General features: G+C 43.9%; 1 protein-coding gene across 3 annotated transcripts; it reads left to right on the forward strand.

Annotated features, from left to right (window-relative positions):
- Positions 1 to 230: 230 nt before the first annotated feature.
- On the forward strand, positions 231 to 20,113 carry LOC146755044 (ankyrin repeat domain-containing protein 42-like). 3 transcript variants are annotated; one of them, XM_085526431.1, is made up of 7 exons: positions 739 to 865; positions 2,145 to 2,184; positions 2,417 to 2,563; positions 2,851 to 2,960; positions 3,264 to 3,387; positions 18,450 to 18,576; positions 19,502 to 20,113. In XM_085526431.1, exons 5-7 carry the CDS (start codon positions 3,342 to 3,344, stop codon positions 19,755 to 19,757), a joined length of 429 nt encoding a protein of 142 aa, XP_085382557.1. In that variant the 5' UTR covers positions 739 to 865; positions 2,145 to 2,184; positions 2,417 to 2,563; positions 2,851 to 2,960; positions 3,264 to 3,341; the 3' UTR covers positions 19,758 to 20,113. The 3 variants fall into 3 exon arrangements, with proteins under 3 accessions (XP_085382559.1, XP_085382557.1, XP_085382558.1); XM_085526433.1 differs by lacking the exons at positions 739 to 865; positions 2,145 to 2,184 and adding an exon at positions 231 to 574; XM_085526432.1 differs by lacking the exon at positions 2,145 to 2,184.
- The last annotated feature ends 19 nt before the right edge of the window (positions 20,114 to 20,132 follow it).

Below are 20,132 nucleotides of genomic sequence, written 5' to 3' on the forward strand. Positions count from 1 at the left end.
TACGTTCACTAAATTGGTAATTGTAGGCTTCTTGTCACACACTACTGCCTACAGCAAAACAGCACAGATGTTGACAACTGTGATTTCTGCATACAAGCAACCACTCGAGGCTGAGCACACTCTCCTGTCTCTTTGCCATGCCTAGAAAGACCCAGAAGAGCTCAGTGTTCTCTTGCTGTTAGTTTACATCCTCCAAGCACTTCCAAAGGCACGCTGCTCTGTAGAAAAAGCTGAGCTGCCCAGAAAGTTTGTGCAGGAAGAAGGCAGCAGTATCAGTGCACGTCATCCTGGGGGATCTGAAAGCATTTGTGAAGAGAACAGGGAAAGAAGAGGGAAGAGAGCAAAACCAACAGGCACTAGCACTGCTGCCCACAGGGGGCGGGGCTTGAGGCAGGGCCTGTTCCAGAGGGGGGCCTGGCACAGTTAGGGCCAGCTCAGGGCCCAGAGCAGAGGGGGAGCAGGCAGAGGCAGGGCCTTGGGGCCCAGGATGGAGGAGGACCAGGCACAGCTGGGGCCAGCTCAGGGCCCAGAGCAGAGGGGGACCAGGCACAGCTGAGGCCACTGCAGGGCCCAGGTGAGAGGGGAACCCAGCACAGTCGGGGCTGCTTTGGGGCTTGGGCCGGAAGGGGGCCCGGCACAGCCAGGGCCTATCCCCCTTTTTTGCACATATGAAATGCTCCCAGCTGTGCTGCACAGCAGAACATCTTTCAATGGAGATGAAAGCCTGTGAAATGAAAGAATCCTTTCTTATTTCTTTCACATTTGTGTTTGTTGACTGCAGTTCCAACCAGGTGGACTCGCAGTGTCTTGCAAGTGACACCTGGAAGCAGGTACAGACTGGAGACACAGCACCCTCAATGTCCAGGTGAGTAACAGCAGCCAAGGAGGCCTTTGGGCTCTGCAGGGTCCAAGTGTGGAGCATTACACACAGGAACAGCTGAGTATAAAGACAGTGGCAGAGCTGCAGAGCTTGCCATAGTAGAGAGCCACAGTGGCTCAGCTCATTTCCCACAGTAACGCAGGAAATAAGAGCCATGAGGGAAATGCAGATGCCTTCTGCCCCCATCAGAGGGGAGGAATGAGCTGCACTTCCACAGAGACATTCCTCTCACAGCCACTCACACCTCAGGTGTGGAGGGACGAGCTGGGGCTGCTGGTGGCAGCTGTGGAACACTGCCATCTGTGGTGCTCCATCCTACCCTGGAGGGGCATGTAGAGCTGAGGACCTTTGTCACTGCACAAATGACTGCAAGCAGAGATGTAGCAGAGGGAACATAAAGCATTTAATAACTTATACAAAGCAATGAGTAATAGAAATGACAGTATTTCCAACCAAATATCCCCCATCCTAGCAGTTGTATCTGATCTCTACAATCCCACCCAAACAATTTCCCAGCCCCCTCCAATTCCTCCTCACTATCCCACCCCTGAATTTCCCTCCCCCAATTCCCACACAGTAATTGCCCACACTAATTACCAGTATGCAGGGCATAGAGAACACCTGTTCCTTGTGTGCAGACACCTGGAAAAAAAAGAAGTGGCAGGGAACTGGAGGTCTGTAGCAGGTTGTGGAGGCTCTGCATAGAACGTAACCCCAGACCACAACCCCATCAGCTGCTGGAGCAGCATCATCCCTGTCATTGGGGGATGTTGCCAGTGGTGGATAGGGACACAGGGAGAAGCCACACCTTGGTGTAGCTCTGATCTGCTCATGTCCAGTCCAATCCTCTATAGCACTTTCCATCTTCTGTCCTTTGTTCTTAACCGTATCCTTCCTTCTCTTCTGCTCTTTTCCTTTCTTTTAGGTGTCTTACCTGTATCTGCTTTTCCCCTCTTCTGTTCTTTTACTGCTCTGGTCAGCCTCCAGTGTCTGCACCGCAACTCTAGGTTTTGGGATGGAGAAAGGTACACAGGGCATAGGTTTGTACAAGAAAAGCTCTCTAGCTGTGCCCAACAGATGACAAAAAGGAGTCCTCAGGACCACAAAGGCAGCTTGTTTCTCCAAAGGCCACAGCGTAAGCTCGTGTAACTGGGAAGGACTCTGTTATACATCTCCTAAAAGTGCCTTTGAATGAATAATTTTCTGGTCTTGTTTCCAATTGTTGCTCAGAGGAAATGAGGTTTTTATCCTTGTATCTTTGCAGGAAGACAGAGAGGATGGAACCTGTCTGGTGAAATGCTCAGGTGCTGTTTCCTTCCTTGCACCAACAGCCTGTTTGTGTCCACACGATGCCAGTTGTCCTCCTGACAGTTTCTACCGGTCCTTCTCCGAGTCCTTCTGCTAAGCACTGCTATTTCTGTATCCTCGGGGCCCTATTAGGACTAAAAAGAGGAGCGGATAACAGATGGAAGGATCTGGCCTTCTGCTGGGTGATAGCCGCCTACATGTCCTGTTCTTGCTTTCTCTTTTCCTCAGGTGGCATTGTGCTTCCCAAGGAGCATATGGACCTTTTAGATGGGAGTGCGCAGCAAGGAACACATGGGGTCTCATCTTCCTCCCTGCTCTACATCTGAGTGAGGGACACTGTGACCTGCTCAGGAGGCAAGATGTCATGTCAGGGAGGTGTGTTTGTGTGTTTTCCTTTTTTTTTTTTTTTTATATTTCTTTGTATTGCTCATTTGCAAGAGATTGTGAATTCTCCTGGTTCAAACTGCAGTTGGCTTAATCAAATGTGTAAGAAATATATAAGGGCTGCTGAGGCCAGGCTGGAGTTGCGTTTCTTTATGAACTGGGGTGTTGCTGCAGATGCACTTATCTCCTGTTTTGTCTCTTTTGTGGCTGTTCAAGAATATTAGATTGTGCTATGTCAGTGTTTGTTGCCATCCTTCTTTCTCTTCTCTGTCTTGCAGGTCAGCTCGTGCTGGAAGTTGATGGTATCACTGTATGAATGGAGGTCAGTTTAGGAGCAGCTGCTGATGGAAGGAATCAAAACCAAGCTAATAAATGGAAGCATCTCCTGGTAAGGTGTCAGAGGTGGCAGTAATGATGTCTGTCATCGTTAAAACCAGAGGGCAGGCTCATCCGAGTGCTTGCTGACTGATACTTCGGAGTATCTCGTTCTCCAGCTGAACGATAAAGCTAAACATGCTGAGCCGTTACAGCTTGTGCTGAAGTTGTGAATGTGCCCCCAGATGTTTCCTTTAGTGGTAAATCATGTTCTGGCACTGTGGTAGCCCTATCTCTGTCATGATCTGGAGCACCGTGTCTTGTTGCGAGCCTTGTGTGCCTGTTTCCATGAACTTTGCTTTCTTTCTCTCTTCAGAGTAAGGGCAGGGTGCTTCCTTGCTTTTGGTGGATTCATCCAGGAGGCTGTTAGAAGGCCAAATGCAATGTTCATTACATGGAGGGACAGGATGGGAATGGACTGTCGTTGCCACCAGGCAAAAGTGAGTTTCTTATGTCATGAATGATATAATTTTGATTGCTGTGCCTACCTGCCTGCTCCCTGTGCTTGTTCCTTTTACCTTTCAGTGCTTCTTTTCCCTTGCTTTGATGCTTTTCCCTTTCAGGGCTCCTTTTCTCTTTCAGTATTGCCTTTGCCCTTTATGTACTCCTTTTCCCTATCAGTGTTACTTTATGCTGTTCCTTTCCCTTTCGGGGCTCCTTTTCCCTTTCAAGGCTGCTTTTCCCTTTCAGGGCTGCTTTTCTTTATCAGTTCTCCTTTTCCCTCTCACGGCTCCTTTTCCATTTCAGGGCTCATTTTCTTTATCAGTTCTGCTTCTCACTTTCACGGCTCCTTCTCCCTTTCAGTGCTGCATTTTCTTGTTCCTTTTCCCTTTCAGTGCTGCTTTTCTGTGCTCCTTTTCCCTTTCACTGCCGCTTTTCCCTTTCACTGCTGCTTTTCCCTTTTAGTCTTGCTTTTCCCTTAGTCTTGCCTTTCCCTTTTAGTCTTGCCTTTCCCTTTTAGTCTTGCTTTTTCCTTCCATTGCTGCATTTCCCTTTCCCTGCTGCTTTTCCCTTTCCCTGCTGCTTTTCCCTTTCCCTGCTGCTTTTCCCTTTCCCTGCTCCTTTTCCCTTCCCTGCTGCTTTTCCCTTCCCTGCTGCTTTTCCCTTTCCCTGCTGCTTTTCCCTTTCCCTGCTGCTTTTCCCTTTCCCTGCTGCTTTTCCCTTTCCCTGCTCCTTTTCCCTTCCCTGCTGCTTTTCCCTTTCACTGCTGCTTTTCCCTTTCCCTGCTGCTTTTCCTTTTCCCTGCTGCTTTTCCTTTTCCCTTTCATGCTGCTTTTCCTTTTTCCTGCTGCTCTTCCCTTTCACTGCTGCTTTTCCCTTTCACTGCTGCTTTTCCCTTTTAGTCTCGCTTTCGCCTTTTAGTCTTGCTTTTCCCTTTCAATGCTGCTTTTCCCTTTTAGTCTTGCTTTTCCCTTTCACTGCTGCTTTTCGTTTTCACCGCTGCTTTTCCTTTTCACTGCTGCTTTTCCCTTTCACTGCCGCTTTTCCCTTTCCTTGCTGATTTTCCCTTTTAGTCTTCCTTTTCACTTTTAATCTTGCTTTAACCTTTTAGTCTTACTTTTCCCTTTCATGCTGCTTTTCCCTGTAACTGCTGCTCTTCCCGTTCACTGCTGCTCTTCTCGTTCACTGCTGCTCTTCCCTTTCACTGCTGATTTTCCCTTTCACTGCTGATTTTCCCTTTCACCGCTGCTTTTCCCTTTCACTGCTGCTTTTCCCTTTCAGTCTTGCTTTTCCCTTTCACTGCTCTTTTTCCTTTTCACTGCTGCTTTTCCCTTTCCTTGCTGATTTTCCCTTTTGGTCTTCCTTTTCACTTTTAATCTTGTTTTTCCCTTTTAGTCTTCCTTTTCACTTTTAATCTTGCTTTTCCCTTTTAGTCTTCCTTTTCCCTTTCATGCTGCTTTTCCGTTTCCCTGCTGCTTTTCCGTTTCACTACTGCTTTTCCCTTTCAGGGCTGCTCTTCCCTTTCACTGCTGATTTTCCCTTCCATTGCTGCTTTTCCCTTTTAGTCTCGCCTTTCCCTTTTAGTCTTGCTTTTCCCTTTTAGTCTTGCTTTTTCCTTCCATTGCTGCTTTTCCCTTTCACTGCTGCTTTTCCCCTTCCCTGCTGCTTTTCCCCTTCCCTGCTGCTTTTCCCCTTCCCTGCTGCTTTTCCCCTTCCCTGCTGCTTTTCCTTTTCCCTGCTGCTTTTCCTTTTTCCTGCTGCTCTTCCCTTTCACTGCTGCTCTTCCCTTTCTCTGCTGCTTTTCCCTTTTAGTCTCGCTTTTCCCTTTCAATGCTGCTTTTCCCTTTTAGTCTTGCTTTTCCCTTTCACTGCTGCTTTCCCCTTTCACTCCTGCTTTTCCTTCTTAGTCTTGCTTTTCCCCTTTTAGTCTTGCTTTTCCCTTTTAGTGCTACTTTTCATTTTTAGTCTTCCTTTTCCCTTTCATGCTGCTTTTCCCTTTCCCTGCTGATTTTCCCTTTCACTGCTGCTTTTCCCTTTCAATCCTGCTTTCCCTTTCACTGCTGCTTTTCCCTTTCAGTCTTGCTTTTCCCTTTCACTGCTGCTTTTCCCTTTCAGTCTTGCTTTTCCCTTTCACTGCTGTTTTTCCTTTTCACTGCTGCTTTTCCCTTTCAAAGCTGCTTTTCCCTTTCCTTGCGGATTTTACCTTTTAGTCTTCCTTTTCACTTTTAATCTTGCTTTTTCCTTTTAGTCTTCCTTTTCCCTTTCACTGCTGCTCTTCCCTTTCACTGCTGCTCTTCCCTTTCACTGCTGATTTTCCCTTCCATTGCTGCTTTTCCCTTTTAGTCTTGCTTTTTCCTTTCCCTGCTGCTTTTCCCTTTCCCTGCTGCTCTTCCCTTTCCCTGCTGCTCTTCCCTTTCCCTGCTGCTCTTCCCTTTCCCTGCTGCTCTTCCCTTTCCCTGCTGCTCTTCCCTTTCACTGCTGCCCTTCCCTTTCACTGCTGTTCTTCCCATTCACTGATGCTCTTCCCTTTCACTGCTGCTTTTCCCTTTCACTGCTGCTTTTCCCTTTCATTGCTGCTTTTCCCTTTCACTGCCTCTTTTTTCTTTTAGTCTTGCTTGTCCCTTTCACTGTTGCTTTTTCCTTTCATTGCTGCTTTTCCCTTTCACTGCTTCTTTTCCTTTTCACTGCTGCTTTTCACTTTCACTGCTGCTTTTCTCTTTCACTGCTGCTTTTCCCTTTTATTCTTGCTTTTCCCTTTTAGTCTTGCTTTTCCCTTTTAGTCTTGACTTTCCCTTTTACTCTTGCCTTTCCCTTTTACTCTTGCCTTTCCCTTTTAGTCTTGCCTTTCCCTTTTAGTCTTGCTTTTCCCATTCACTGCTGCTTTTCCATTTCCCTTCTGATGCTTTTCCCTTTCACTGCTGATTTTCCCTTTCACTGCTGCTTTTCCCTTTTAGTCTTGCTTTTCCCTTTTAATCTTGCTTTTCCCTTTTAGTCTTGATTTTCCCTTTCTGTGCTGGTTTTCCCTTTCACTGCTGCTTTTCCCTTTCACTGCTGCTTTTCCCTTTCACTGCTGCTTTTCCCTTTCACTGCTGCTTTTACCTTTACCTTCTGCTTTTCCCTTCCACTGCTTCTTTTCCTTTTCACTGCTGCTTTTCCCTTTCACTGCTGCTTTTCCCTTTTGTTCTTGCCTTTCCCTTTTAGTCTTGCCTTTCCCTTTTAGTCTTGCCTTTCCCTTTTAGTCTTGCCTTTCCCTTTTAATCTTGCCTTTCCCTTTTAGTCTAGCCTTTCTCTTTCAATGCTGCTTTTCCCTTTCCCTTCTGCTTTTCCCTTTCACTGCTGCATTTCCCTTTCACTGCTGCTTTTCCTTTTCAATTCTGTTTTTCCTTTCACTGCTTCTTTTCCGTTTCACTGCTGCTTTTCCCTTTTAGTCTTGATTTTCCCTTTTCGTCTTGCTTTTCCTTTTTAGTCTTGCTTTTCCCTTTCACTGCTGCTTTTCCCTTTCACTGCTGCTTTTTTCTTTTACTCTTGCATTTACCCTTCACTGCTGCTTTTCCCTTTCACTGCTGCTTTTCCTTTTCACTGCTGCTTTTACCTTTTAGTCTTGCTTTTCCCCTTTAGTTTTGGCTTTCCCTTTTAGTCTTGCCTTTCCCTTTTAGTCTTGCTTTTCCCTTTCACTGCTGTTTTTCCCTTCCCCTGCTGCTTTTCCCTTCCCCTGCTGCTTTTCCCTTTCACTGCTGCTTTTCCCTTTCCCTTCTACTTTTCCCTTTCACTGCTGCTTTTCCCTTTCACTGCTGCTTTTCCCTTTCACTGCTGCTTTTCCCTTTCACTGCTGCTTTTCCCTTTCACTGCTGCTTTTCCCTTTCACTGCTGCTTTTCCATTTCACTGCTGCTTTTCCCTTTCACTGCTGCTTTTCCCTTTCACTGCTGCTTTTTCTTTTTAGTCTTGATTTTCCCTTTTATTCTTGCTTTTCCCTTTTAGTCTTGCTTTTCCCTTATAGTCTTGCCTTTTTCTTTTAGTTTTGCTTTTCCCTTTCACTGCTGCTTTTCCCTTTCACTGCTGCTTTTCCCTTTCACTGCTGCTTTTCCCTTTCACTGCTGCTTTTCCATTTCACTGCTGCTTTTCCCTTTTAATCTTGCTTTTCCCTTTCACTGCTGCTTTTCCCTTTCACTGCTGCTTTAACCTTTTAGTCTTGCTTTTCCCATTCACTGCTGATTTTCCCTTTTTGTCTTGCTTTTCCCTATCACTGCTGCTTTTCCCTTTCACTGCTGATTTTCCATTTCACTGCTGCTTTTCCCTTTCACTGCTGCTTTTCCCTTTCACTGCTGCTTTTACCTTTTAGTCTTGCTTTTCCCTTTCACTGCTGCTTTTCCCTTTCACTGCTGCTTTTACCTTTTAGTCTTGCTTTTCCCTTTCACTGCTGCTTTTACCTTTTAGTCTTGCTTTTCCCTTTCACTGCTGCTTTTCCCTTTCACTGCTGCTTTTCACTTTTACTCTTGCTTTTCCCTTTTAGTCTTGCTTTTCCCTTTTATTCTTGGTTTTCCCTAATAGTCTTGCCTTTCTCATTTAGTGTTGCTTTTCCCTTTTAGTGTCGCTTTTCCCTTTTAGTCTTGCTTTTCCCTTTTACTCCTGCTTTTCCCTTTCACTGCTGATTTCCCTTTTAGTATTGCCTTTCTTTTTACTGCTGCTTTTACCTTTCACTACTGCTTTTCCCTTTCACTGCTGCTTTTCCATTTTAGTCTTGCTTTTCCCTTTCACCGCTGCTTTTACCTTTTAGTCTTTTTTCCCTTTCACTGCTGCTTTTGCCTTTCACTGCTGCTTTTCCCTTTTAGTCTTGCTTTTCCCTTTTACTCCTGCTTTTCCCTTTCACTGCTGCTTTTCCCTTTCACTGCTGCTTTTCCCTTTTGGTATTGCTTTTCCCTTTGATTCTTGCTTTTCCCTAATAGTCTTGCTTTTCTCTTTTAGTCTTGCTTTTCCCTTTTAGTCTTGCTTTTCCCTTTTAGACTTGCTTTTTTCTTTTAGTCTTGCTTTTCCCTTTTATTCTTGCTTTTCACTTTTATACTTGCTTTTCCCTTTTAGTCTTGCCTTTCCCTTTTAGTCCTGCTTTTCCCTTTCACTGCTGCTCTTCCCTTTCACTGCTGCTCTTCCCTTTCACTGCTGATTTTCCCTTCCATTGCTGCTTTTCCCTTTTAGTCTTGCTTTTTCCTTTCCCTGCTGCTTTTCCCTTTCACTGCTGCTTTTCACTTTCACTGCTGCTCTTCCCTTTCCCTGCTGCTCTTCCCTTTCCCTGCTGCTCTTCCCTTTCCCTGCTGCTCTTCCCTTTCCCTGCTGCTCTTCCCTTTCCCTGCTGCTCTTCCCTTTCCCTGCTGCTCTTCCCTTTCCCTGCTGCCCTTCCCTTTCACTGCTGTTCTTCCCATTCACTGATGCTCTTCCCTTTCACTGCTGCTTTTCCCTTTCACTGCTGCTTTTCCCTTTCATTGCTGCTTTTCCCTTTCACTGCTTCTTTTTTCTTTTAGTCTGGCTTGTCCCTTTCACTGTTGCTTTTTCCTTTCATTGCTGCTTTTCCCTTTCACTGCTTCTTTTCCTTTTCACTGCTGCTTTTCCCTTTCACTGCTGCTTTTCCCTTTCACTGCTGCTTTTCCCTTTTATTCTTGCTTTTCCCTTTTAGTCTTGCTTTTCCCTTTTAGTCTTGCCTTTCCCTTTTACTCTTGCCTTTCCCTTTTAGTCTTGCCTTTCCCTTTTAGTCTTGCTTTTCCCATTCACTGCTCCTTTTCCATTTCCCTTTCTGATGCTTTTCCCTTTCACTGCTGATTTTCCCTTTCACTGCTGCTTTTCCCTTTTAGTCTTGCTTTTCCTCTTTAGTCTTGCTTTTCCCTTTTAATCTTGCTTTTCCCTTTTAGTCTTGATTTTCCCTTTCTGTGCTGGTTTTCCCTTTCACTGCTGCTTTTCCCTTTCACTGCTGCTTTTCCCTTTCACTGCTGCTTTTACCTTTACCTTCTGCTTTTCCCTTCCACTGCTTCTTTTCCTTTTCACTGCTGCTTTTCCCTTTCACTGCTGCTTTTCCCTTTTGTTCTTGCCTTTCCCTTTTAGTCCTGCCTTTCCCTTTTAGTCTTGCCTTTCCCTTTTAGCCTTGCCTTTCCCTTTTAATCTTGCCTTTCCCTTTTAGTCTAGCCTTTCCCTTTCAATGCTGCTTTTCCCTTTCCCTTCTGCTTTTCCCTTTCACTGCTGCTTTTCCCTTTCACTGCTGCTTTTCCCTTTCACTGCTGCTTTTACCTTTACCTTCTGCTTTTCCCTTCCACTGCTTCTTTTCCTTTTCACTGCTGCTTTTCCCTTTCACTGCTGCTTTTCCCTTTTAGTCTTGCTTTTCCCTTTTAGTCTTGCTTTTCCCTTTTAGTCTTGCTTTTCCCTTTTAGTCTTGCTTTTCCCTTTTAGACTTGCTTTTTTCTTTTAGTCTTGCTTTTACCTTTTATTCTTGCTTTTCAGTTTTATACTTGCTTTTCCCTTTTAGTCTTGCCTTTCTCTTTTAGTCTTGCTTTTCCCTCTCACTGCTGCTCTTCCCTTTCGCTGCTGCTTTTCCCTTTCGCTGCTGCTTTTCCCTTTCGCTGCTGCTTTTCCTTTTCACTGCTGCTTTTCCCTTATAGTCTTGCCTTTCCCTTTTAATTTTTCCTTTCCCTTTTCGTCTTGCTTTTCCCTTTCACTGCTGCTTTTCACATTCACTGCTGCTTTTCCTTTTCACTGCTTCTTTTCCCTTTCACTGCTGCTTTTTCTTTTTAGTCTTGATTTTCCCTTTTATTCTTGCTTTCCCCTTTTAGTCTTGCCTTTCTCTTTTAGTCTTGCTTTTCCCTTTCACTGCTGCTTTTCCCTTTTAGTCAATCTTTTCACTTTCACTGCTGCTTTTCCTTTTTAGTCTTGCTTTTCCCTTTCACTGTTGCTTTTCCCTTTCAGTCTTGGTTTTTCCATTCAGTCTTGCTTTTCCGTATCAGTCTTGCTTTTCCCTTTCACTGCTGCTTTTCCCTTTCACTGCTGCTTTTCCCTTTTAGTCTTGCTTTTCCCTTTTAGTCTTTCTTTTTTCTCTTTGTCTTGCTTTTCCCTTTTATTTTTGCTTTTCACTTTTATTCTTGCTTTTCACTTTTAGTCTTGCCTTTCCCTTTTAGTCTTGCCTTTCCCTTTTAATCTTGCTTTTCCCTTTCACTGCTGCTTTTCCCTTTCAGTCTTGCTTTTCCCTTACAGTCTTGCTTTTCCCTTTCACTGCTGCTTTTCCCTTTCACTGCTGCTTTTCCCATTCACTGCTGCTTTTCCCTTAAATCTTGCTTTTCCCTTTCAGTCTTGCCTTTCCATTTCAGTCTTACTTTTCCATTTCACTGCTACTTTTCGTTTTCACTGCCGCTTTTGTCTTGCTTTTCCCTTTTAGTCTTGCTTTTCCCATTCAGTCTGCTTTTCCATATCAGTCTTGCTTTTTCCCTTTCACTGCTGCTTTTCCCTTTCAGTCTTGCTTTTCCCTTTCACTGCTGCTTTTCCCATTCACTGCTGCTTTTCCCTTTCACTGCTGCTTTTCCCTTTCACTGCTGCTTTTCCATTTCACTGCTGCTTTTCCATTTCAGTCTTGCTTTTCCCTTTCACTGCTGCTTTTCCCTTTCACTGCTGCTTTTCCCTTTCACTGCTGCTTTTCCCTTTCACTGCTGCTTTTCCATTTCACTGCTGCTTTTCCCTTTCACTGCTGCTTTTCCCTTTTGTTCTTGCTTTTCCCTTTTAGTCTTGCTTTTCCATTTCACTTCTGCTTTTCCTCTTTCATTGCTGCTTTTCCCTTTTAGTCTTGCTTTTCTCTTTTCACTGCTGCTTTTCCCTTTCAGTCTTGCTTTTCCCTTTTACTCTTGCTTTTTCCTTTTAGTCTTTCTTTTCCCTTTCAGTCTTGCTTTTCCCTTTCAATCTTGCTTTTCCCTATCAGTCTTGCTTTTCCCTTTCACTGCTGCTTTTCCCTTTCACTGCTGTATTTCCCTTTCACTGCTGCCTTTCCCTTTTAGTCTTGCTTTTCCGTTTCACTGCTGCTTTTCCATTTCAGTCTTGCTTTTCCATTTCACTGATGCTTTTCCCTTTCTCTGCTGCTTTTCCCTTTCACTGCTGCTTTTCCCTTTCACTGCTGCTTTTTCCTTTTTGTCTTGCTTTTCCCTTTTAGTCTTGCCTTTCCCTTTTAGTCATGCTTTTCCCTTTCACTGCTGCTTTTCCCTTTCACTGCTGCTTTTTCCTTTTTGTCTTGCTTTTCCCTTTTAGTCTTGCCTTTCCCTTTTAGTCATGCTTTTCCCTTTCACTGCTGCTTTTCCCTTTCACTGCTGCTTTTCCCTTTCACTGCCGCTTTTCCCTTTTAGTCTTGCTTTTCCCTTTCACTGCTGCTTTTCCCTTTCACTGCTACTTTTCCCTTTCACTGCTGCTTTTCCATTTCACTGCTGATTTTCCCTTTCACTGCTGATTTTCCCTTTTAGTCTTGCTTTTCCCTTTCACTGCTTCTTGTCCGTTTCACTGCTGCTTTTCCCCTTCAGTCTTGCTTTTCCCTTTAGTCTTGCTTTTCCCTTTCACTGCTGCTTTTCCCTTTCTCTGCTGCTTTCCCCTTTTAGTCTTGCTTTTCCCTTTTAGTCTTGCTTTTTTCTTTTAGTCTTGCTTTTCCCTTTTATTCTTGCTTTTCCCTTTTATTCTTGCTTTTCACTTTTGGTCTTGCTTTTCCATTTTAGTCTTGCTTTTCCATTTTAGTCTTGCTTTTCCCTTTCAGTCTTTCTTTTCCCTGTAACTGCCGCTTTTCCCTTTCTCTGCTGCTTTTCCCTTTCACTGCTGCTTTTCCCATTCACTGCTGCTTTTCCCTTTAATCTTGCTTTTCCCTTTCAGTCTTGCCTTTCCATTTCAGTCTTGCTTTTCCATTTCACTGCTACTTTTCGTTTTCACTGCCGCTTTTGTCTTGCTTTTCCCTTTTAGTCTTGCTTTTCCCATTCAGTCTGCTTTTCCATATCAGTCTTGCTTTTTCCCTTTCACTGCTGCTTTTCCCTTTCACTGCTGCTTTTCCCATTCACTGCTGCTTTTCCCTTTCACTGCTGCTTTTCCCTTTTAGTCTTGCTTTTCCCTTTTAGTCTTGCTTTTCCCTTTTAGTCTTGCTTTTCCCTTTTAGTCTTGCTTTTCCCTTTTAGTCTTGCTTTTCCCTTTTAGTCTTGCTTTTCCCTTTTAGACTTGCTTTTTTCTTTTAGTCTTGCTTTTACCTTTTATTCTTGCTTTTCAGTTTTATACTTGCTTTTCCCTTTTAGTCTTGCCTTTCTCTTTTAGTCTTGCTTTTCCCTCTCACTGCTGCTCTTCCCTTTCGCTGCTGCTTTTCCCTTTCGCTGCTGCTTTTCCCTTTCGCTGCTGCTTTTCCTTTTCACTGCTGCTTTTCCCTTATAGTCTTGCCTTTCCCTTTTAATTTTTCCTTTCCCTTTTCGTCTTGCTTTTCCCTTTCACTGCTGCTTTTCACATTCACTGCTGCTTTTCCTTTTCACTGCTTCTTTTCCCTTTCACTGCTGCTTTTTCTTTTTAGTCTTGATTTTCCCTTTTATTCTTGCTTTCCCCTTTTAGTCTTGCCTTTCTCTTTTAGTCTTGCTTTTCCCTTTCACTGCTGCTTTTCCCTTTTAGTCAATCTTTTCACTTTCACTGCTGCTTTTCCTTTTTAGTCTTGCTTTTCCCTTTCACTGTTGCTTTTCCCTTTCAGTCTTGGTTTTTCCATTCAGTCTTGCTTTTCCGTATCAGTCTTGCTTTTCCCTTTCACTGCTGCTTTTCCCTTTCACTGCTGCTTTTCCCTTTTAGTCTTGCTTTTCCCTTTTAGTCTTTCTTTTTTCTCTTTGTCTTGCTTTTCCCTTTTATTTTTGCTTTTCACTTTTATTCTTGCTTTTCACTTTTAGTCTTGCCTTTCCCTTTTAGTCTTGCCTTTCCCTTTTAATCTTGCTTTTCCCTTTCACTGCTGCTTTTCCCTTTCAGTCTTGCTTTTCCCTTACAGTCTTGCTTTTCCCTTTCACTGCTGCTTTTCCCTTTCACTGCTGCTTTTCCCATTCACTGCTGCTTTTCCCTTAAATCTTGCTTTTCCCTTTCAGTCTTGCCTTTCCATTTCAGTCTTACTTTTCCATTTCACTGCTACTTTTCGTTTTCACTGCCGCTTTTGTCTTGCTTTTCCCTTTTAGTCTTGCTTTTCCCATTCAGTCTGCTTTTCCATATCAGTCTTGCTTTTTCCCTTTCACTGCTGCTTTTCCCTTTCAGTCTTGCTTTTCCCTTTCACTGCTGCTTTTCCCATTCACTGCTGCTTTTCCCTTTCACTGCTGCTTTTCCCTTTCACTGCTGCTTTTCCATTTCACTGCTGCTTTTCCATTTCAGTCTTGCTTTTCCCTTTCACTGCTGCTTTTCCCTTTCACTGCTGCTTTTCCCTTTCACTGCTGCTTTTCCCTTTCACTGCTGCTTTTCCATTTCACTGCTGCTTTTCCCTTTCACTGCTGCTTTTCCCTTTTGTTCTTGCTTTTCCCTTTTAGTCTTGCTTTTCCATTTCACTTCTGCTTTTCCTCTTTCATTGCTGCTTTTCCCTTTTAGTCTTGCTTTTCTCTTTTCACTGCTGCTTTTCCCTTTCAGTCTTGCTTTTCCCTTTTACTCTTGCTTTTTCCTTTTAGTCTTTCTTTTCCCTTTCAGTCTTGCTTTTCCCTTTCAATCTTGCTTTTCCCTATCAGTCTTGCTTTTCCCTTTCACTGCTGCTTTTCCCTTTCACTGCTGTATTTCCCTTTCACTGCTGCCTTTCCCTTTTAGTCTTGCTTTTCCGTTTCACTGCTGCTTTTCCATTTCAGTCTTGCTTTTCCATTTCACTGATGCTTTTCCCTTTCTCTGCTGCTTTTCCCTTTCACTGCTGCTTTTCCCTTTCACTGCTGCTTTTTCCTTTTTGTCTTGCTTTTCCCTTTTAGTCTTGCCTTTCCCTTTTAGTCATGCTTTTCCCTTTCACTGCTGCTTTTCCCTTTCACTGCTGCTTTTTCCTTTTTGTCTTGCTTTTCCCTTTTAGTCTTGCCTTTCCCTTTTAGTCATGCTTTTCCCTTTCACTGCTGCTTTTCCCTTTCACTGCTGCTTTTCCCTTTCACTGCCGCTTTTCCCTTTTAGTCTTGCTTTTCCCTTTCACTGCTGCTTTTCCCTTTCACTGCTACTTTTCCCTTTCACTGCTGCTTTTCCATTTCACTGCTGATTTTCCCTTTCACTGCTGATTTTCCCTTTTAGTCTTGCTTTTCCCTTTCACTGCTTCTTGTCCGTTTCACTGCTGCTTTTCCCCTTCAGTCTTGCTTTTCCCTTTAGTCTTGCTTTTCCCTTTCACTGCTGCTTTTCCCTTTCTCTGCTGCTTTCCCCTTTTAGTCTTGCTTTTCCCTTTTAGTCTTGCTTTTTTCTTTTAGTCTTGCTTTTCCCTTTTATTCTTGCTTTTCCCTTTTATTCTTGCTTTTCACTTTTGGTCTTGCTTTTCCATTTTAGTCTTGCTTTTCCATTTTAGTCTTGCTTTTCCCTTTCAGTCTTTCTTTTCCCTGTAACTGCCGCTTTTCCCTTTCTCTGCTGCTTTTCCCTTTCACTGCTGCTTTTCCCATTCACTGCTGCTTTTCCCTTTAATCTTGCTTTTCCCTTTCAGTCTTGCCTTTCCATTTCAGTCTTGCTTTTCCATTTCACTGCTACTTTTCGTTTTCACTGCCGCTTTTGTCTTGCTTTTCCCTTTTAGTCTTGCTTTTCCCATTCAGTCTGCTTTTCCATATCAGTCTTGCTTTTTCCCTTTCACTGCTGCTTTTCCCTTTCACTGCTGCTTTTCCCATTCACTGCTGCTTTTCCCTTTCACTGCTGCTTTTCCCTTTCACTGCTGCTTTTCCATTTCACTGCTGCTTTTCCATTTCAGTCTTGCTTTTCCCTTTCACTGCTGCTTTTCCCTTTCACTGCTGCTTTTCCCTTTCACTGCTGCTTTTCCCTTTCACTGCTGCTTTTCCCTTTCACTGCTGCTTTTCCCTTTCACTGCTGCTTTTCCATTTCACTGCTGCTTTTCCCATTTATTCTTGCTTTTCCCTTTTAGTCTTGCTTTTCCATTTCACTTCTGCTTTTCCTTTTTCATTGCTGCTTTTCCCTTTTAGTCTTGCTTTTCTCTTTTCACTGCTGCTTTTCCCTTTCAGTCTTGCTTTTCCCTTTTACTCTTGCTTTTTCCTTTTAGTCTTTCTTTTCCGTTTCAGTCTTGCTTTTCCCTTTCAATCTTGCTTTTCCCTATCAGTCTTGCTTTTCCCTTTCACTGCTGCTTTTCCCTTTCACTGCTGTATTTCCCTTTCACTGCTGCCTTTCCCTTTTAGTCTTGCTTTTCCGTTTCACTGCTGCTTTTCCATTTCAGTCTTGCTTTTCCATTTCACTGATGCTTTTCCCTTTCTCTGCTGCTTTTCCCTTTCACTGCTGATTTTCCCTTTTAGTCTTGCTTTTCCCTTTCACTGCTTCTTGTCCGTTTCACTGCTGCTTTTCCCCTTCAGTCTTGCTTTTCCCTTTAGTCTTGCTTTTCCCTTTCACTGCTGCTTTTCCCTTTCTCTGCTGCTTTCCCCTTTTAGTCTTGCTTTTCCCTTTTAGTCTTGCTTTTTTCTTTTAGTCTTGCTTTTCCCTTTTATTCTTGCTTTTCCCTTTTATTCTTGCTTTTCACTTTTGGTCTTGCTTTTCCATTTTAGTCTTGCTTTTCCCTTTCAGTCTTTCTTTTCCCTGTAACTGCCGCTTTTCCCTTTCTCTGCTGCTTTTTTCTTTCACTGCTGCTTTTCCCTTTCACTGCTGCTTTTCCCTTTCACTGCTGCTTTTCCCTTTCACTGCTGCTTTTCCATTTCACTGCTGCTTTTCCATTTCACTGCTGCTTTTCCCATTTATTCTTGCTTTTCCCTTTTAGTCTTGCTTTTCCATTTCACTTCTGCTTTTCCTCTTTCATTGCTGCTTTTCCCTTTTAGTCTTGCTTTTCTCTTTTCACTGCTGCTTTTCCCTTTCAGTCTTGCTTTTCCCTTTTACTCTTGCTTTTTCCTTTTAGTCTTTCTTTTCCCTTTCAGTCTTGCTTTTCCCTTTCAATCTTGCTTTTCCCTATCAGTCTTGCTTTTCCCTTTCACTGCTGCTTTTCCCTTTCACTGCTGTATTTCCCTTTCACTGCTGCCTTTCCCTTTTAGTCTTGCTTTTCCGTTTCACTGCTGCTTTTCCATTTCAGTCTTGCTTTTCCATTTCACTGATGCTTTTCCCTTTCTCTGCTGCTTTTCCCTTTCACTGCTGCTTTTCCCTTTCACTGCTGCTTTTCCATTTCACTGCTGCTTTTCCATTTCACTGCTGCTTTTCCCATTTATTCTTGCTTTTCCCTTTTAGTCTTGCTTTTCCATTTCACTTCTGCTTTTCCTCTTTCATTGCTGCTTTTCCCTTTTAGTCTTGCTTTTCTCTTTTCACTGCTGCTTTTCCCTTTCAGTCTTGCTTTTCCCTTTTACTCTTGCTTTTTCCTTTTAGTCTTTCTTTTCCCTTTCAGTCTTGCTTTTCCCTTTCAATCTTGCTTTTCCCTATCAGTCTTGCTTTTCCCTTTCACTGCTGCTTTTCCCTTTCACTGCTGTATTTCCCTTTCACTGCTGCCTTTCCCTTTTAGTCTTGCTTTTCCGTTTCACTGCTGCTTTTCCATTTCAGTCTTGCTTTTCCATTTCACTGATGCTTTTCCCTTTCTCTGCTGCTTTTCCCTTTCACTGCTGCTTTTCCCTTTCACTGCTGCTTTTTCCTTTTTGTCTTGCTTTTCCCTTTTAGTCTTGCCTTTCCCTTTTAGTCATGCTTTTCCCTTTCACTGCTGCGTTTCCCTTTCACTTCTGCTTTTCCCTTTCACTGCTACTTTTCCCTTTCACTGCTGGTTTTCCATTTCACTGCTGATTTTCCCTTTCACTGCTGATTTTCCCTTTTAGTCTTGCTTTTCCCTTTCACTGCTTCTTGTCCGTTTCACTGCTGCTTTTCCCCTTCAGTCTTGCTTTTCCCTTTAGTCTTGCTTTTCCCTTTCACTGCTGCTTTTCCCTTTCTCTTCTGCTTTCCCCTTTTAGTCTTGCTTTTCCCTTTTAGTCTTGCTTTTTTCTTTTAGTCTTGCTTTTCCCTTTTATTCTTGCTTTTCCCTTTTATTCTTACTTTTCACTTTTGGTCTTGCTTTTCCATTTTAGTCTTGCTTTTCCATTTTAGTCTTGCTTTTCCATTTTAGTCTTGCTTTTCCCTTTCAGTCTTTCTTTTCCCTGTAACTGCCGCTTTTCCCTTTCTCTGCTGCTTTTTTCTTTCACTGCTGCTTTTCCCTTTCACTGCTGCTTTTCCATTCACTGCTGCTTTTCCATTTCACTGCTGATTTTCTCTTTCACTACTTATTTTCCCTTTCACTGCTGATTTTCCCTTTTAGTCTTGCTTTTCCCTTTCACTGCTGCTTTTCCCTTTTAGTCTTGCTTTTCCCTTTCACTGCTCCTTTTACCATTTAGTCTTCCTTTCCTCTTTCACTGCTGATTTTCCCTTTCACTGCTGCTTTTCCCTTTTACTGCTGCTTTTCCCTTTTTATTCTTGCTTTTCCCTTTCACTGCTGCTTTTCCCTTTTTATTCTTGCTTTTCCCTGTCACTGCTGCTTTTCCATTTTAGTCTTTCTTTTCTTTTTCAATGCTGCTTTTCCCTTTTAGTCTTGCTTTTCCGTTTCACTGCTGCTTTTCCCCTTCAGTCTTGCTTTTCACTTTCAGTCTTGCTTTTCCCTTTTTGCACTTGCTCAGTGTAAGCACTGAGATGAGGCCAACCCCCAGCTCACTACATCCTCCCTTCAGGAAATTCTAGAGAATTGTGGCACAGGACATTCTGACTGTTAGACTGTTATAATCCCTGCAGTGAAACCACAGTTGGATGCTCTTTTTTTCTGAGCGCAGTGTACTGTGCAGGTGTATCTCAGCATCTGCTGAGCGTGGTTACTGCTCTTTGTGTGACTCTTTGTCATGCTGAACATCAGCATGAATGTCTTCAGCTATTTCCATGCATTTTACTTACCTGTTGAATCCTGTCTTACAGTAAGGGCCTATCGCAGGATTCAGGAACTTCAGCAACTTCTGGAAATTTCCTACAGCAACTACAGACAGCTGGGAGGAATAACTGAGGAGGAGAGGAAGATGAAAAAAGAGGAAAAGGAGTTTAAGAAGTAAGGCCAACATTATAATGTGTTCCATTTTAGTGCATTTTTTAAGGGTACTTTACACTCAGATTGCTTTGGCCATTCTGCCTTTTTCACTTAGTGAATTTAGCCAGGCTTAAAAGAAAAGGACTTCAGGCCATTTGTGGGCTCCTGCCATGAGGATCAACACTGCAGTACAACACAAATGACTGATGGCTCCATTCTTCTTGTGCTTGTGCAGGATGACAGCCTGCACAAGAAGACATCCCTAACTCTACCTCTGCCTGTCAAACATTTGGCTATGTGCTGTTCTTAGTCACTGTAGATGAACATGTCCTTAACGTGCTTGGGCCTCCTCAAACCCATGTCACAAGTGATGTGCAATTAGTGGAGGCCAGAGAGCATCATCTCTAGGTCCATCCCTAGGACCTTCTGAAACTGAAGTAGTGGTTCTCAGGTGGTCAGTTGCTGTTATATATAGGTATAGATCAGAATTAGGTCTCAGCTAAGCAGTTTCGGGAATTTAATAGTTAATTTAATAGCCACTGTGAATGTGACTGATGTGACCTGTGCAACTGGCTCAACCAGTGCTTCAGCTTCCTTTTAGAAGTGTCATGCAGTCTCTCATTTGATTGTTCAAATCACTTCGGAAAGTGTGCACAGGAGCCAGCTGCTGCTGGGGGCGGAGCTGGGTTTCGTCCCATCCGGAGCCCGGCGCTGGTTCGCTGCGCAGGGAGACGTCTCCATCTCGCGGTCAGAAGAGTCGAGCACAGCTGACTCTATGGTAGTCAAAGCAGTCGACGCAGGAGCTTTTACAAAGGGTCCCGAGCCAGGAGTACGCTGCATTTGAGCTGTTTTCTGCTCTCACTAGCCTGCTCCTTAAAACACTCTTGGAGCGGACTGGGCACGGCTGGCTGTTCTTGATGCTGTTTGTCCCCTTTGTGTTTTGCAGGACCGTGAGGGAGCTGGAGGCTCAGCTGGAATCCGAGCGAGTCAAGAGGGAAAACCTGGAGAGCCAGCTGGATGGCTGCCGAGCCGAGATCGGCCGCCTCAGGGAGAGCTGGGATAGAGCCCGCAGCCCTGCTGCTCTGCCTCCGGTTAGTGGGATGGATGGCAGCCCTGCTGCTCTGCCTCCGGTTAGTGGGATAGATGGCAGCCCTGCTGCTCTGCCTCCGGTTAGTGGGATGGATGGCAGCCCTGCTGCTTGATCTCGCTAAGATTGTGAGGTGTGGTGCAAGGAAATTCTGGAGTGAGTATGTTAACAGCTTTCAGCTTGGGACACTGAAGTGAGCTGCAGCCTTTGCTACATTCTGAACTGAGAGGTTATCAGTTTGTCCCGGACAGAGAATATGAATTCTCTGTATTTAGAAAAGGGAGTGAAATGGTCCTTGAATGCTTCCATGGTGACTGGCTGCTGGCTGTTCATCTTGCTGGGTAGCTGATGCCCAGTTCAGACTGGACTGGGGACTTTAGGAGTTGTCCCCCCATTCCCCAGCTGCCACAGGTCATAGTAGCTACCACGCATATTGCAGGATCACTCTTTTGCATCAGAACTCTCCTTCAGAATGGGTTTATTCTCCCCC

The sequence above is a fragment of the Coturnix japonica genome, chromosome 36 (assembly GCF_054131305.1).
Source record: "Coturnix japonica strain WE chromosome 36, WE-NBRP24, whole genome shotgun sequence".
NCBI lineage: Eukaryota > Metazoa > Chordata > Aves > Galliformes > Phasianidae > Coturnix > Coturnix japonica.

Excerpts from the sequence above, each read along its gene's own strand:
- LOC146755044 (XM_085526433.1), top strand. The coding sequence starts at position 3,342 with ATGGAGGGACAGGATGGGAATGGACTGTCGTTGCCACCAGGCAAAA. Across the intron at positions 3,388-18,449 it reads GTCGTTGCCACCAGGCAAAA|TAAGGGCCTATCGCAGGATT; the intron begins GTGAGTTTCTTA and ends CCTGTCTTACAG. Across the intron at positions 18,577-19,501 it reads GAGGAAAAGGAGTTTAAGAA|GACCGTGAGGGAGCTGGAGG; the intron begins GTAAGGCCAACA and ends TGTGTTTTGCAG.